At 38.4% G+C, this 18,289-nt stretch overlaps 1 protein-coding gene across 1 annotated transcript in view; it reads right to left on the bottom strand.

Annotated features, from left to right (window-relative positions):
• Positions 1-18,289, bottom strand: part of CNTNAP5 (contactin associated protein like 5) — an 801,226-nt gene that overhangs the window by 619,963 nt on the left and 162,974 nt on the right. Inside the window, exon 2 of the mRNA XM_003792647.1 lies at positions 7,589-7,693. Coding sequence (XP_003792695.1) covers positions 7,589-7,693 — 105 coding nt within the window. The remainder of the gene's footprint in view (positions 1-7,588; positions 7,694-18,289) is intronic.

Below are 18,289 nucleotides of genomic sequence, written 5' to 3'. Positions count from 1 at the left end.
CTGAGATCTGGAATTAATAAGTCACAAAAGTGGGAACTGAAGGAACAGAAGGTACAGGGATGCTCTGGAACAGTGCATTTCAAATTTGAATGTGCAAATGCAGCAGTTGGCAGAGCATGATTTCTGATGCAGTTGTCCTGGGGAGAAGCCAAGATGTTGCATTTCTAACAAGGTCCTGTGGGATGTCCATGTTTCCACCCACCAGATACACTTTGCTTCTCATCGTCCGGGAGAGGAAGAGGCAACAAAGGGACACATTGACCTTGATGTCTACCACGCCTGGGGCGATTGGACAGCACAAAGAGAGAAAAGGTGCTGCAGAGAAGAAAGGGCACTTCAAGGGTAGAAAAGGGAGTCCAGGGACAAGTTTCTGCCTACCTCGCCTGTCTTTAAACAGATTACATTATACTCATACCATGCCTGGCTCAGTCAGTCCAGGTGGGAGACTGGTGCTCTCTTCTGAGCAGTCATCGTAGTGTTGCCTGTGAAACTGAATCCCTGAATTCTCACCTGCCTATCTGGAATAAATCCCCAGACAGCCAATATGCTCATTTGCAGATGAACCCTGATTCCTGTGTTATCTTCAGCCCACATCTCCTTTTGAAGGACCTGATGACACCAAATTAAAAACCAACTGTCAAAATCCTTCAGGGGTCCTTAATATATCTTAACCTGTACTGCCCAGCAGGGTGGGTGTGGAGGGAGTGTGCCTGAAATCCATGCCAGAGAGGGGGGATGGGGGTTTTCAGCCCTCTCATCCTTCCATCCACAAGCCCAGGAAGCTGGAAATGTCTTGACATCAGAAATCAAATTCTCCATGGCAACAAAATTGTCATGCTGGAAACACACAATCTCAACTTACACAGGCAAGCTTCTCAAAATATATATATTGAATAAGGAAGATGGATTAAAATTTCAAGGAGCAAGTGGTAAAGGTAATTGTTTGCAAACTGTATTGAGGGGGGAAGGATAAGAAAGAAAAACATAAACCTCTCCTCTCCTGGGGCCAAAGACATCTATTCCTATTTCCCGTTTTAATCACATGAAGCACCTTCAATCCTTCCCTTCATTTTCAAGAAGGCCTAACCCACAAGCGGGTGGCTTCATGCTGGGCCACCAGCCCCTGCATTTCCTGCTGACTGTAAGTGCTTCTCCCAAGCCCAGCAGACTGTAATGCTCAGATCAAAGACTTCCTTGCCACAAAACAAATCACGTTTGACAAAGACTGATCCTTCCTAAGCCTCAATTATATAGATTGACTCAGCAACCTAAGTTAATGGTGATCTGACCTCCGGCTTAATGCATTTTGTCTTTTTTTTTTTTTTTAATAATTAGTTCTCTTCCTTGTTTTTCATCTTCTCTGTGTGTGATGAGACGGAGGCGGAATGGTGTGCAAGAGCAAGAGAACAAAATTTCCATTTGGCAAATCCCTTCCATAGACGAGATTAGTGTTCAGACTATTACTGGTGGGCTTTCTCCATTAATCCTCCTCCTTGTGGGCTGGATTGCCCAGATCTTGATGGGCACAGCAGACCTATAGGTCAACAGCTGTTTCTAAGGGTATGTTTTCCTTAGAAAGATTAGTTTGTCACTGACAGAACTCATTAAACTTGCTTTACTCAGGGTTGGAGGCAGCTCACCAGGCATCATTTCCCCAGCACATTCTTCCTAGAGTCTTTCTTTCAACTTTTGAACTGATCCCTGACTCTGCTGTGACAATCTGACCTGCTGGGCACCCTCACTTCCCCGGTGTAGGTCAGAGAAATATCTACTTGAGTTTGCACTACACTCTGGGGTAACGTGTTCCTTAATCTTCCATGTTCAATTGAAAGAAAGATATATAAACTGGGCAGTGCCTGTGGCTTAAAGAAGTAGGGCACCAGCCCCATATGCCGGAGCGGGTTCAAACCCAACCCTGGCCAGAAAAAAAAAAAAAGAAAGAAAGATTATATAAACTTCCTTCATTAATAGGCAACTCAGTGATGCCAAAGGTCTATATAATTCTCAGAGGATTCCACAATTTTAAAAGGTACACAATGACTTGCAGGAAAATTCATTAGTATGAAATAATTCAGCTGGGATAAGCCTCTAGGGTACCAATGAGCACCCTAAATTCTATTGGGCGGGGTGGTGCCTGTGGTTCAAGGAGTAGGGTGCTGGCCCCATATACCAGAGGTGGTGGGTTCAAACCAGGTCCCAGCCAAAAACTGCAAAAAAGTAAATACATAAATGAATAAACAAATTCTATTGAGGAGACTTGAGGCTATGGAAATTGAGGATTTTACAATTTAGATTTTATCTTGGGCAAGTAAGATACCAGGAAGCTCCTTGGCAAGTGTGTAGAAGTCTGAATGGTTTGGAGGACAAGGAATTCATTAATTATTGTGACAACTGAATGAATGGAGAAAAAAATTGATGTTTGTTTTCTTTGAAACGCATGTTGAAACTCAGTCCCCAATGTGGCAGTATTAAGAGGTAGAGCCACAAAGAGGTGAATGGGCCATAATTCATAAATATTTGTAGATTTATTTGTGGATTAATTAATTAATAGGCTTTCATGGGAATACGACTGGTGGCTTCATAAGAAGAGGAAGCCAGGCCTGAGCTAGTGTGTTCCCATGCTCAGCCCACTGGCCGTGTCATGTCCCATGTTGCCTTGGGACTTGCAGAGGCCCCAGAAGCCATAAGATCCTTAACCAGAGGTGGATCCGTGACCTTGGACTTCTCAGCCTCCATAACTGTAAGAAATTTTCTTTCCTTATAATTTACTCAGTTTCAGGTTTACAAGCAACAAAACACAGGCTCAAAAGCACAAACTACAAAAGCAAAAATAAACAACTGAGACTAGATTGATCTAAAACCTTTCAAACAGTAAAGGAAGCATTCAGCAAAATAAAAAGGCAACCTATGTGGTGGGAGAAAATATTTACAAACTACATATCTTATAAGGCTTTAATATCCCAAATATTTAAGAATCATATACAGTGCAACAGTAAAAAAACAAACCCCTTGATTAAGAAATGGACAAAAAAAGAAGTAGACAATTTTTGCAAAGGACACATACAAATGGCCAAAAGACACATAAAAATGTGCCCGGCATCGCTCATCATCAGGAAAATAGAAACCAAACCTACACGCAAGGCCACTGCACACCTATTAAGATGATATTATCAAAAAGAAAGGAAATAATTTTCTTTTGAGTGCAGATGTCCAGAAAAGACAATTCTTTTATTATTATTATTGTTTCATGTTTATTGAGGGTACAGAAAATACAACTGTTGCATGCTATTGGTAGGAATATAAATTAGTACAGCCATTATGAAAAAGAGCATAGAGGTTCCTCAAATAATTAAAAATCAAAGTGCCATAAGATCCAGCCATCCTACCATTGAGTCTTTATTTAAAGGGAAAGAATTTAGTATGTGAGAGAAATAGCCATGTCCTCTGGTTTATTGAAGATTATTTTCAATAGCCAAGACATTGAAACAACCTAAGTGTCAGTTGATGGATGAACGAGATTTTAAAAATTTGAGTCATGTAGAAAATGGAATATAAAAGGAAATTGTGCCATTTTCAACAACATAGATAAACTTGGTGGGCCTTATGTTAAGTGAAATAAGGCACACCCAGAAAAACAAAAATTTGCATACTCTCACTTATATGCAGAATTTTTAAAAGTTGAACTTAAAGAAGCAGAGAGTAGAATAGTGGTTGCCAGGCACTAAGAGCTGAGGCAAATAAATGCTGGTCAAAGTGTACAAACTTGAATTTATAAGAGGAATAAATTCTGAGGGATCTAATGGTACAGCATGGTGTCTATAGTTAATAATACTCCTCTGTATACTTGACATTTGCTAAAGTATATGTTTCATTTGTTCTCACCGGAAAACAAGGAAAAAGATAACTATGTGAGGTGATGGGTGTGCGAACTAATTTGATTGTTGTAATCATTTCCCAGTGCATATGGTAACAAACCATCATGCAGTACACTTTAAATATGTGCAATTTTATCTGTCAATGACACCTCAATAACACTGGCACAGAGGAATAAAGGAAGTGAAGAAAATGACCCACAGCTTTTTCTCTGTAAAATACTGATGTAATTTTGAGTCTCTGGGCAGGACGGTGCCGTGGTGCTGTGGTTAGCAGCATGGCCTCAGGAGTTAGACCTCCTGGCGGAAGCCCTATTGGACCACAGCATCTGTCACTTACAAAGCAGAGGTCCCAGTCAGATCTGCATAGAAGGTTATTATGCGCATTGAACTGATGTGGCTGAAGAACTGGGGCATCCAGGGCTCCCTGGAAATGCTCAGTGCCCTGGTGTCGTGGGTTTTAGCTGCGGGATGACGGCCACCCAATCCCCCTGTTCAGGTGGGGTCTTCTTGACATCTCCACGTGTGTCTGAGAGCATTCTAGATTTCTTTCCATGTTTTAACAGTTTGTTCTTTGGGGTATATTTGATGTCTTTCCTCTTATAAAACACCATGTAAAAAGGATGTTTTAAAGAAAGATATGTAGAAAAGGCGTGTTCATTGAGACAGGGTTATTATTATGCTACTAGGCCATTTCAGAGGACAGACAGGACATAAGGCTGTTTTCTGAAGCAGGAAAGTAAATTATTACTTTATACTGATTTTCCAACATAAATAAAAATTATATGTTTTCTCATTAACTTTGTAAATTTTTTGTCTATTCACTTATATGATGCAATCTGTTCTTAATTACATTAACACAATTACTTTTGTGTTTTATCCTAACATATGTATATACTGTATATGTGCATATTTTATGTATGTATATATTTTATATGTTTGTATATACATGTATCTATTTCATGTTTGTATATGAAATATGTATCTATATCATCTATCTATATATTACTAGGGTTATAAATATATCTACCCAACCTGCATATGTCTACCTTTCTCTAAATATATGACTCTGACTGTATATATTCAATTATATATGTGTATATTGGACCTTCTATACATCATTCTATACATGTATATGCATATTATCATAATATGACTTACATTGCAAACACATTTATATGTACATTTGTATAACAAAATATCAATATTCTCACTCATGACCACTGTTAGCTAGTGATTAGCATTACAGTGTGTAATTATATGGTAATTTGCATTATCCATATCTTCTCCTTATGAACAGTATTTGAGACTCTTTTTGCCCACCATGCATCAGGGGGCCAGCACACGGTTAGCTCAATAATTATTAATGGAAGGATTTGTCATTCACAAAGTCATCCAGTGTAGCAGTTTGGAACTTTTTTTATTTTTGTAACACATGTAAAGTATTTTAAAAAACTTTTTTTTAATCAATATTCTTGCCTGGGTCTCATCCCAGACCATTAATTCTGAATACATGGGAAATGGCTCAGGGAATGCTCTCTGAAAAACTGCTTTGGTTCAGGTATCTATCCTGCAGTGAAGGAGATACTCAGGTTATATGAGTCTGCTCGTGGTCTGCACAGAGTGCAACAAGGCAGGGATTATTGGCCAACTTTGCAGATTAAAAACTTGAAGGCTGGGAGTGGGTTGTAGATACTCACAAAGCGTATAAATAATATAACTGTTATTTGAACTGGATAATAAGTTTCTACATCTCTTTCCTTTCCATACACCCCTCCTCAACTTGTACTAGCGAATCAAGTTGAGAACATGATAATTATAATTAATAAGCATGAGCTTTGACTTCAGGTGACTTAAATTTGAATCCAGGAATTTCCACTTCTCACCTTTGCGGTCTTGGAAAAAGTACTTAATGCCCCTGAGCTGTGGGATCCCTACCTGAAGGTCAAAGACAATAGTGCTAAGAATAATTAATACAAACCCTAATAAGAAAATGGATCTTTTTAAATTGCATATACATTTTTTTCTTAAATTAGAAAAAAACATTTAAAATATTTACTGGATATTTAAAATATTTTCAGATATCTAAAATGTCTTAAAAATTGATATAATTGATATCTTTCTTTCTTGGTATCTATCTATATATTATAAAAGTCAATATTCACATGTGACTAAAAATATGTCTAGAGAGCAACATCACATTCATTAAAGACATTTTACATTAGAGACTAGTCAAGGGTATTTACTTCTTTTTTTTTATTAAATCATAAAAGTGTACATTAATATACTTATGTATTAGTGTACATTAATACATTAATGTATACATTAATATATTAATACATTAATGGGGTAGAGTGTACTGTTTCTATATACAATTTGAAATACTTTCATCCAACTGGTTAACATAGCCGTCATGTCTTTTCTTAGTTATTGAGTTAAGACATTTATATTCCACCTTTAGAGAGAGTCACATGTACCCTTATAGGATGAACCATAGGCATGATCCCGCCAATCACCCTCCCTCCATCCACCCTCACCCCTCCCCTCCCTTTCTTGTCCCTTCTCCCCATATTCCTGGGCTAAAATTGGGTTATAGCTTTCCTATGAAAGCTATACATTTGTTTCATAGTAGGGCTGAGTACATTGGATGCTTTCTCTTCCATTCTTGAGATACTTTGCTAAGAAGAATATGTTCCAGTTCCATCCATGTAAACATGAAGGAGGTAAAGTCTGCTAGTGGGAATGCAAACTACTTTTTCTTCCATTCTTGAGATACTTTACTGAGAAGAATATGTTCCAACTCCATCCACGTAAACATGAAGAACGTAAAGTTTGCTAGTTGGAATGCAAACTAATATGCTCCTTTTGGAAAGACATCTGGAGAACACTTAGAGAACTAAAAATAGACCTGCCGTTTGATCCTATAATTCCTCTATTAGGTATATATCTAGAAGACCAAAAATCACACTACAATAAAGATACTTGTATCAGAATGTTCATTGCAGCCCAATTCATAATTGTTAGGTCATGGAAGAAGCCCAAGTGCCCATAGACCCACAAAGGGTATTTATTTCTATCGCAAGTTGTAAAGGTGCACAGGAGACAATCACAGTTATCCCTAGCTGGTAGAATAACAGATTATTTATACTTCTTTGCTTATAGTCTATAGTATTTTACAGATCTTTACAAATCAACTATATTAAGTTTATTGTAGAATAAAGTTATTAATGAAAAATTTTCGTAAACTTTCTTCTGCTTCTTCTTCTTCTTTTTTTTTTTTTTTTTTGCAGTTTTTTGGCCAGGGCTGGGTTTGAACCCTCCACCCTTGGCATATGGGACCAGCGTCCTACTCCTTGAGCCACAGGCACCACCAAACTTTCTTCTTATTGTAAACATATTCTCGTGATAATATGTTGGGAAACCGTGCCAAATATATAAGATGTTAAAGTAAAGCAAATGCTTTTATAAAAAGTTATTTTTTCCACAAAGACCACTTTATGATAATCTAAAAAGGAATGCGGTGGGTTTGGGAAACGTGAATGAAAATACCTTCAATATCCACTCTGCGATGGCAAGGATGGCGACCTGACATGTGATTTCCCTCTTCCAAAATCTCCCTGTCAACACTGTGTTGCATACGACCCCAGCATACCAAGTGTGCACTTCCTTCTGTCCACCACTGCATGGTTATTGGAACTTGACTTTACCCTACTTACCAACTCTCCAGTTGAGCTGAGCTGGGCTGGGAGTCCCAGTGAGGTCTGAGGAACTGGAAAAAGCCATTGGAGACAGCAGGGATGCTAGCGGGTCATCACAGTTGTCTAAAATGATGGGAGGAAGGGCGGTGGGGGGAGAGAAAAAGACCAGATTTGGTTAGCAACAAATATTCCTTGCTAAATATGAGAAAAGTCATGAGGTTATCTGACATTTATTCACTAACCACCTGCTCTGAACAAAGTTAGGTGCTATTCCTCCCCACATGCTGTTGTGTCTACTCCTGATGAGAACCTGGAAGTATAGGTTTGACTCTCTTTCACAGATGGGAAAGTAAAGTTCATAGATGTCAAGTCGGTTGTCCAAGGTCACTAGACTATGAAACAGTGTAACCAGGATTCTCACCCAGGTTTGTCTGACTCAGAAGCCCAGCTACCCAGCCATTCCTTTCATACTGTGGAGCTGGTTGTCTAAGAAAGAAGACGATGAAGGGGAAAGATGCCGTTTGCCTACGCTCCCATTGGCAGTCCCTGAGGACTCCTGTAATCATCATATTTAGAGGAACAGCATGATTTAGAATGCCTTACTCCCATTTGGATAAAAGCTTTTGGAAAACAAGTTCCTTATTTTAGTAGCTTATTTCTATGCCACAAAGCAGTAGAGAATGATCCCACATTTTATACAATCTTGAATTTGCTATTCACATCTACGACCACCCTGCCAGCTTTCCCTAAATGTGGTAAGCATGCTTCCTAAGGCTTCTTTAATGATGCCCAAATGCAGGACAGCATGGGGCCACAGCTGGTTTTGAAACCATAGACATGGCCCTCCTGTTTGACACTGATGCCCTGATCATCTACACTTCATAGAGTAGATTATCAAAACTTGTGTTGTCCTCTCAAAACTCGTGTTGAAACTTAATTGTCATTGTAACACTATTAAGTAGTGGGGCCCTTAAGAGATGATGAGGCCATGAGGGCTTCACCCTCATTGAGTTACGATTAATGCCTTAATAAAAAGAGCTTTCAGGAGTATTCTCTGTCTCTGTCTTTCCCCTTTTCCCTTTCCCTCTTGACTTTAATCATGAGATGATGCAAGAAGACCATCACTAGATGCCAGAACCTTGATACTAGAATTACAGGTCTTTAGAACTATGAACCAATATATTTTGTCTCTAAAACATTACCCAACCTCATATATTCTGTTACAGCAGCACAAAATAAACTAAGAAAATTCATTGTCTAAATTTCTGTAAAAATTCACTTATCTTTTTTTTTTAATTAAATCATAGCAGTGTACATTAATGCTATCATGGAGTACATGTGTGTACTGTTTCTGTATTCAATTTCCACTACTTTCATCCAACTGGTTAACATAGCCTTCATGTCTTTTTCTTAGTTATTGTGTTAAGACATTTATATTCTACATTTGGAGATTCACATGTACCCTTATAGGATGAACCATATATCTTACTCTATCTTCCACTAGGTGGCACACTGTTTGCAGGATCCTAGCAGAGAATGTGGTACATAGTAGGCCTTCAAAAAAGGTTTGTTAAAAGAATGGGATGGTGAGTGAATGAAGAAAAGAAAAAACCAACCAATTAGTCAACATACTAGTGTATAATTATTCCTACTTTTCCTTTTGTGCACATGTAATCCTGTAGGACATTGAAAAATGACTTCATGAAATCTAGACATACCTCATTTAAAACAAATTTAAAATGTGTCATTCAGTTTGAAAGTAAATCTCGTGGTGATAAAGGCTCTCAGGAAGAATTTATTTAACATTTTTAAAGAAGAACATTTACATAGGATTATGTTTGTTTATTCAGCAAATGCTTAGAGAGTGGTATTTCAGCTAATTGCAGGAAAATTAATCAGAAACATAAGGATTAAATTCTTGTTTGTTAAGTATGTTAAAAAAAAATCAACTGGCAAAGTGTAGTTTGAGTTTTTCCAAAACACAAATGTTGAAAAATATTTTGAGGTATTTGACAAATACAAAACAGAGACAGATCCAGTGGAGAGGAATAACATAAAAGTCACAGCAACGATGCCTCAGAAGTTATGGTCATTCTGTGACCAAAAAGCAGAGCTTAGTGTCACGTTAATCCTGGCAGGAGAGGCAGGGGCTAGGACGTGTGGACACAGTTCAAAGCACTTGTTTGAAGACACAGATTTGTTCCACTATTTATAAATCTGCAAAAAAATTGAACATAATGCAGATCTTACATTTGCTTATGCCTGTTTGGTCATCAAGAAATACCAGATGAATGCAGACAAATGAGCCCCACAAAAAGACAGTGTCCATGCACACACACACCCACAGTGTCCGTGCACACACACACCCACAGTCTCTGTGCACACACACACATACAGAGACACCTTCAACATCAAAATTGCATCTAAGTTCACAGCTGTGTCATGAACTTCACCCATCCACTTCTGTAGTCACAGTGTTCTTCCCATTTCAGATAATACTCTTTCTACCAATGGCAATAAATCGCAGCCCTTCTGGCATTCATTTCCACAATCAAGTTGCAGATACCTGCATGTCTTTACACTTAACATGCATAAAACTGTGCTACCCTTTTCACTGGTTCTTATGGTCGTTTACGGGTCACTGAAGATGTTTTTAGTACTGTGATGTTAATCCTACTTCTTCTCCCTGAAACCCTTTTCATAAAGTTTCTGTTGTGCAACTAGCAAGTTACTTTTACAAATTCCTATGTTGCGTTGTAGCAGAATCAACTGTACCCCATAGATATTTCAGTTAACACAATCACACATCACCCAAGAAAAAACTCCCACATTTAATTTTTCTGCTCTTATCATAGTGGTCCATGGGTGAATATGTAAATTCTTAAAACGATCGTGCAGTCGTAGTGGAAGTGACCTCATCATTTCAATTTGATTCAGTCTGCAAGTATTTGTAAGGTCATACTTCGTGCTTGTCCTCAGAGAGAAGATGGGATAGATCGAGTACAATCGAGTCTCAGGCCTCAAGAAACTCACAGGCCATTGAGAAATAGTGTTGTAAACACTCAAGTAAACTCAAGGGAAATTTTAGGAGCTTTCCCCAAGGTCACACCCAGGTCAGTAACATGGAAGTGCCCAGACTTCCAGGCGAATGCCGTTTTCTGTTCCTCTGGCTCTGTGCCTTTCCCTCCTTCACAAGGCACCAGCCTCAGGGAGAACAAAGCTTCCTAAGCCCTCTGGCCTGTGGCAACAGCCGCCACATTCCCCACCCCCCATTCCCTCCTCTGACAAGTGACTGCTTTGTATCTCAATTTCTGGGAAGAGTTGGCCCAGTTTGGAAATTAGAAAATCCTTAAAAACTGATTTATGCTAAAGGAAAGATGCAGAGGAGATTGTTCAGGGCTCCTTTCCTTAGACCTTGTGCATCGGAACAGTGGCTTTGGGGGGACCTATCTTAACTTTTGATCTCCTGTTCCTAAAAGTGATAGGAATGGGAAGATTTCAACTCAGAAAGCAGGACAAGCCCCCAGAGCAGACAGGCCATTCCTTCTGTCATCTCCTTGTCACATGAATAATACTGACATCCCAGCCCAAACGGAGGACAGAGCAGGGGTCTTATCAAATCACTGTGGTCATTGGGAATTAAGGGTTTGCTCATAAGACAGACCATTCTGAATTCAACAGTGTGCACTATTTTAAACCCTTGCCCTAGTCTTAAAGCAGAGGGGAACTGATCAAGCATCACTGAAAACAATAATTATTCTTATATTATTTCTTTTTTTTTTTTTCGTGATTTGGGATAACCTGGGCTGGTGGAACCTGTTCTCAGGGATAGAGCTATGTGATTCATTTCTTCTCTTGATTCTAGATAATACTTTCAAGAACATTCAGATTTGTTTCCATTGTCTGAAAAGTAAAGAATCATCTCTACCATAACCAGCCACGGAATCATTGTAAAAACGGGATAAAAAAAACGGAATAAAAAAAACTGGATGAGAAAATGTCCACTGTTAAGGATAAAGCCTAGAATGAAAACATGAGGCGATATACAAATTGCCTATAATATCCACTACAATTGAGAGCAACTATTTCAAGAGTTTTATTTATGGAATCTTTTTTATTTGCCATAAAATCCGCCCACGAATAGGTGTCACAGATCGCTCTTTAGTATTAAAGGTTTGCCGTGGGCCAGATGGGCAGGCAGAGGTAAAGCGGAAGGGGAATAGAAGGATGGAAGCGGGTGTGAGTTTGGGCATCACCGGCCCTTCCCTCTCTGTGGATTGCAGCTTTGTGGAGGCAGAGTCCACGTCACCTGCACACAAGGCTGCGGAGTAAGGAAGGAAACACCAGCTGCCCCAGGGCTGCTCTTGTGGGTCCAACAAGCAAACTGGGGTTGTCCTTGGCCTCAGGTCCACTCACATCTCAGCCTCCTGACCGTGTGTCTGCTCAATCCTAATTCTCTCAGTCCATTCCTCCAAACGTGTATAAGCGTATTTCTCAGCATTTAATATAGGAAAGGGAGGGGGATGGGGTCCAGAGAAAGGTGTGTGAAGTTTGGAGGAAAAAAATACCAGAGGACTGAGAATCAGGCTTCTCTCATATCCACTTCCAATGGGATATCGAACATGAGATAGACCGACATGCCTTGCCCGGAAACCCCTTTCCCAGCATGTGCCAAACTTGACGAGTGCAGGGACAGAGTGGAGTAGTTGCAAAACAAGCTGTTACAAAGGCCTTCTACAGGCCTCTTCTTTAAAAGAGGCCTCCTCTTGTAAAATTCAGATGAAATTAAAAACTTATTTTGAAAATGTGAATCTTTATTCATATATGATTTATGATTCTTCATTTTTCTTCAACCAATCACTTTATTGCCATCTGTACTGTTTTCCTTTCTAACATAAAGGCCACTACCTCCTCCCCTCCAGCCTCTAGGTAAGAATCCACATCTGTCTGGTCTGACCAAAACCATCTGGGTTCTTTCCATTTAGTAGCTATTTAACATTGGCCGGTGCTATTTGCGACTTACCCTTATCGTCATAGACTAAAAAGAACCTCTGATATGAAATTTGAGCCTTCCACTTTACAAGTGAGGGTATTGGGGTTTAGGGAGATTTCAGGATTATTCAGTTAATTATTGGACCAGCTGGACTAACATGCAGGTTATTTTACTATTCACGGGTGATGACTAGGCCTTTGCAGACAGGCAACCATTAGTTATATTACTTTTCATAACAATTGTTTTAATGAATGCCTTTCTTCCTGTGGTAGGAATGAAATAGTTTCATTTCCTGGACAACAGAAAAACATGGATGGAGAAGAGTCTGAAACCTTTCCAAAAAATTTTAATTTCTTCTCTATATTTGTGGCTTTTCTTATCTCTTCCTTCAACAATATCTCTTACCTCTCCACCTCACAAAGGAAAAAGAAATCAAACAACAACAACAACAAAAAGAAAGACAAAAGAAAAAAGATAAGAAGCTTATTAATTTTTTTGTTACTATTTGCACGGACACGCAAGCGTTTCATTTGATATTTCCAATCTGACGAGGTGAGGTTAATTTGTTCTTCAAAATATGTGAACAATTAAAAACAAAAGGTCTTTTTTTGCATTAATTAAAAGGTAGAGACACGAAAGAGAATTCTGAGTAAATATGATATTTACAAAGCTTCATAGAAATTATCATTGACTCTTTATGATGATTCTACTTTAAGTAACATCTCTGGCTGCAAACATATATTTTTATTCATTATTATTAAAATACCAATAGGCTTACAGATGGTACTGAGGTTAAATTGTGTGCAGTGTCTTGATTACCACAGTAAATTGTCTGTATATGGGGATTTGGAGTTTAAAAGATTCACTTGTATTTATAGGTGAGATAAAATCTCTCTTAGTATTGCACACTTAATAGCCTATTTTGCTTAAAACACATAAAGCATGCATTTTGTAGAGTGCCTACAACAGTGCTTAGAAGTGACAACTCATGCTTTTAGCTTCATTTATTTCTTCCCTTGTTGCCTATAATTTCACTTAGCAAACAACAAGCCTAAATGCTACAGTATTACACTTGACTCTGACCCTGTCCCTCATCTTCACAAGGAAACCCTAAAAAATAAATTACTTCAGAATGAAGACACCAAAACTCCTAGCTCCCTAAATTGAGTCATGAAGAGAAGGTCAAACCTTCCCCACATGACATCCATTTCCAAATTCATGCACCACTTGCCTTCTGATCACCTGCTGCGGACCCATGCTTGTGTTCACACCATAGAGAGACGGAGAACAGTCAAAGACTTTGGCCCTAAGCTTAGGAGCCAAGTGTGTACTTTGCAATGAAAGATAAACCATATTTTTTAAAAAGCTCTTTGTGTTTCTGAACAATTATGTTCAAAAGAGCCTCAGCCTGGTGTCTGGGAGTGCTGAGCCCTCTCCCACGTATCCTCATGATGTTTGGAGTCCTTGGTTGTACAGTGCAGGGGTCATTGTCCATTTGTTCCATCTAGACACTTTGACTGGGCACATACTGTGTGTCAGGGTTTCTATCAGGCTTTAGCAATTATTCCAAACACCTTCAATGTGGTGGAAAAGAGCACAGCACACTCCCTAGACATAGAGAGTGATTGGTGATGGATAGATGGGGCCACAATAGGCTGGGGGAACATGCAGAAGAGGGTTTAGTCCTGTTCAGGGACTAACTAAAGGACTCTGGGACTCTTCCCATGCTTTTAAAGCATTCTATTCAAGATTTTAGGAAAGATTTTATTTGGAGTTACTAACCTTCACTTGTAAGTGGCTTGCTAGGATGACATTATAATAAACCCAGTAAGCCTTCATTGGGGCTTCCAAGCTCAGCTGTCTGTTTAAGTTGTCAGTTGTCACTAGAGCAACTTTAAGGAGGAGGCCATTATCCTCATTGTACGGATGAAGACTTCACAAGTTTTTATGTCCAATTCATAGGCTTGTCAATATTTAAACTGGGCTTTAAACCAAGGTTGATGTGACTCTCTGCAAATTACCTGAGTCAAAACCTGCTTCCAATCCCTGATATGCCTGTCTATATCACGGCCTAACGAGGCCCAGCGTCCTATTGGACTGATAGTCTTATGTGAATATAGCTTTTAATTCATTAGACTTTCAAGGACATCTGTACATGGATGTCCCACAACTAGCCCAAACTCGGTGGCTCTGAAACGCCTCTCTCTAAATCATTTTCTCCAAGATTCCAGTCCCCGTGTCTTTTTCCTACTGCCACGAAGTTTTGTTTTGCTTTGTTTTGTTTTCATTCTCAGGCTGGAGATATGTTGTTCACAACAGACTTTTTGTTTTATTCTTTTCTTTTTCTGTACATAAATCTAATTTATTAATGACTGAATCTAATTCAGCCAATGTTTCTTAAGCCATTCATGTGTGATACATGTAATGTAGTAATGATATGGAAATGTAAGTGGTGAGTCTGAATGGAGGGGTGTGCGTGTGTGGTGTGTGTGTGTGCTAATATCTGAGATTCAGTAATCATGTTCAATTATTCTTTGTTGAGTGAAAGAATGAAAGACACAAACTGCGTTATGGTTTTTACCCCTTTTTCTCCACCGTGGAAAGATCTCTGAGATCTATACTCACTCTATTCTCTTTCCCATGATTTGAATCTAATTCAAACTTTTCAAATATCAAATTATGATTTTTTTTGTAATAATCTTAGTTCATTACTAAGGTCTGCTCCCAGTAAGACATCTTCTTTAAAACCTACTTTCAGCAAATTTCCTCCAAAAAAGTGTTCTGTGTACGCCAACCTGAGCTTGGCTCCCAGGGGTGGCATTATGAAGGTAAAAGAGCAAAGAGGTAATTATTTCCACACAATAGGTCCCAGCTAGGCATAGCAAAAGGATATCATTGATCGTGCCAGAAATCAGTGAAGGAGTCAGAAAGTGAGGTCCAACAGGCAGAGGTCAGGGGTAAAGGGTCCTGTTGTTGGGATCAACTGTGATCGGAAGGCTAAGGACCTGACCTCCAAAAACATCACTCTGGCAGTTTTTAACCACAGATATGATAAAGCTATTAAACCTTTGGGATCATAAATTGTGTTTTATAGTTTAATTAAATTAATTAGAGAACATGAAATCTTTCATAATATGGGAAGATTTATAGACAAAAACATTAGATATTTCTGGAATATGAGAAGCTGAGAGTGGTGGTTAGATTACATTGGAAGGTTTTATAAGAGACCAATAAAAATCAAGCAAATCTTTGAAAAAATAGCATTTTTTTTTTCTACTTAGAAACTTAAGTTCAGCTTGACTTTTGTGCAGTCCTATCATTCCCTTCCTCATCTATCAACACCCCACACAACACACACATAGACACACAATACACATCACTACAAAATATACTGTCCAGTCAGGGTTCAGACTTTTGGACTGTTAAGAAAACTAAATAAATGGGTGGGAAGGATGGTGTAGAATAATGAGTTTGGGACAGTGGGAAAAATATGGAAGGTGGTACTTAACATTAAAAGTAGATATGGTACATTTTTACTTTAAAAAGTGCATTTTCAAATGATTGCACATGGAATATTAAAATGAGAGAAAGAAAAAAAGCAGAGAATTATAAAGAAAGTGTTTCTGTCCGTTTTCATCAGAGTTGAGAATTTCTCTTCTGGAGCTGTGTCTTCCTCAGTGGATATCACTGCTCTTTTGAATACAATAATGCTAAACTCCCAGTCGCTCATCAGGATCCTGCCCTGAGTGCTCTAAATTACATGAAAATCCTGGTTACTCAGGAAACCATGATCTGAAAGTGTAGCTCAATCAATCCAGACACGTTCAGAAGCCTTGTTCATGTCACATAGGTCAAGGCCTAGTGTTCCTAAAAGGAAAACTAAAATGTCTATGTGTCACCAATCTGCTCACTAGAATTTCGAAAAATGCCCAAGTAAAACGATAGACTTGAGCTGAGGACTGGCCAGCTGGCTGACAGCACAACCGATGTGACCAAACTGTTTACAAGCAAATGGGATAAACATGTACTGATGGTTTCAGCAAATATTGACCTTTATTGGTCTTTGTAGATGAGAAAATAAGCCCAGAGAAGGAGGAGTGATCCTTCAAAAATCATCATCTTGCAGCCTCTGTGTGTGTGAGAGAGAGTGTGTATGTGTGAGTGAGTGTGTGTGTGTGTGTGTTGGAAACTAGTGTATTTGGAAAGACCCCAGACCTTGAAATCCATCCCAATCGGAATTCAGATCCTAATTCTACAACTTACTAATTATTTAATTAGTTAATTTATTTAATCTCAGTTTTCTCTACATTGTAATGGGCATAACTCTATATAGGCTTGTTGTGAGAACAAAAAGAGATAATTCACATAAACTGTCTAACCAATGATTGGCAGATGATGGATACATGTTAGTTCTGTTCATTTTCTGCCATTTTCTCTTCCTTAGGTTTCAGTTCATCATCTCCAGTCCCAGCCATTTTTTTCAAAAAATGAAATTCCTTGTACCCTCTACAATATCTTCTAGAATTTGTCCATCCAGATGGTTTTAACAGTATTTTATCATCGTTTAGATTTCATAGGATAATTCTGTACCAAGAGCTATTCTGTTTTTGTATTACTTATGTTCAAAGACCAAACTTAGTACTTTTTCTAAGTTTAATCATATTTCTTTTTCATTCAACAAACACTTCTTGAGCACAGCACCCCAGGCATCATACCCTCTGATACATAGCCTTGCAAATCCTAAGAATTGGAAACATGTCTCTCTTATCCCGTTATGAGGGGTAAAGTGGGTGGGACAGCAGGCTGAACCAAATGTGTGAATTTCTTTCTAGTCCTTACATATGATTTATTTTAAAAATTTTGGCATATTAAAACAGGACCTCCCAATTTGTGTTTCAAATATCGTAAGTTTAAAAAACAGGAGAGTATTGCTTTGGGCCAGAGAGTCACAACAACTTGTGTTCTATAGACAGTTTGGTCTGATTCACTGTGGAGAATGAAAAATGTGTGTGTGAATATGCAAGTCTGGGCTGGGGACAGAGCAGAGGGAGTGAGGGTAAAAGGTTTGTGGCAGGAAGACCCAATCAGGGGATACAAAAATATTAAAAAAGAAATAACAAAAGCCCAAACTAGAACAATGACAATTAGAAGGAAGCGAAGAAGTGTGTTACTATACTATATCTGAGTCATCATGACCTAGTGAACTGACACGGAGCTGAGAATGAAGGATCACTGTAAGATTTCTAGTTTCATTGACTATTTTGTTATCTGGGAGAACCAAGAAGCTCACAAATCACTTTCTAACATTAGCAAATCTTTAAATCAGGCAGAACAGAGGTAATTAATGACCTCCACATTCAAATGACTTTCAAATCCTAGTTAAAGCTTTTCATCTTTCTTTTAGTTAAATATAATAAAAAGCATTAAGGGCCAAGAACTATTTATTTATTCATATATTTGTGTAGTGTGCGTGTGTGTGTGTATGAGTGTATATATAAACATCTATGACTTGCCCTAATATATTTTAAGGTGATGAATTCTTAATCACCCAAAGATAAGTAAGCAGTGAATCCAATATTCAGTAAAAAGAAAGTTAACGTTGACCTGAGGATGGTAGGTTCCCTTGACTTTGGAATAAAATTTTGGTTTTCTGCTTCTCTATTATCCCTTCATGGTCAGAATCTTGGTTATTTTATCTTCTTCTTTTTTTTTTTTTTTTTTTTTTT

The sequence above is a fragment of the Otolemur garnettii genome, unplaced genomic scaffold, assembly GCF_000181295.1.
Source record: "Otolemur garnettii isolate 467f Iridium unplaced genomic scaffold, OtoGar3 scaffold00059, whole genome shotgun sequence".
NCBI classification, from domain to species: Eukaryota; Metazoa; Chordata; class Mammalia; order Primates; family Galagidae; genus Otolemur; species Otolemur garnettii.
This window is presented reverse-complemented; position numbering and strand designations above follow the sequence as displayed.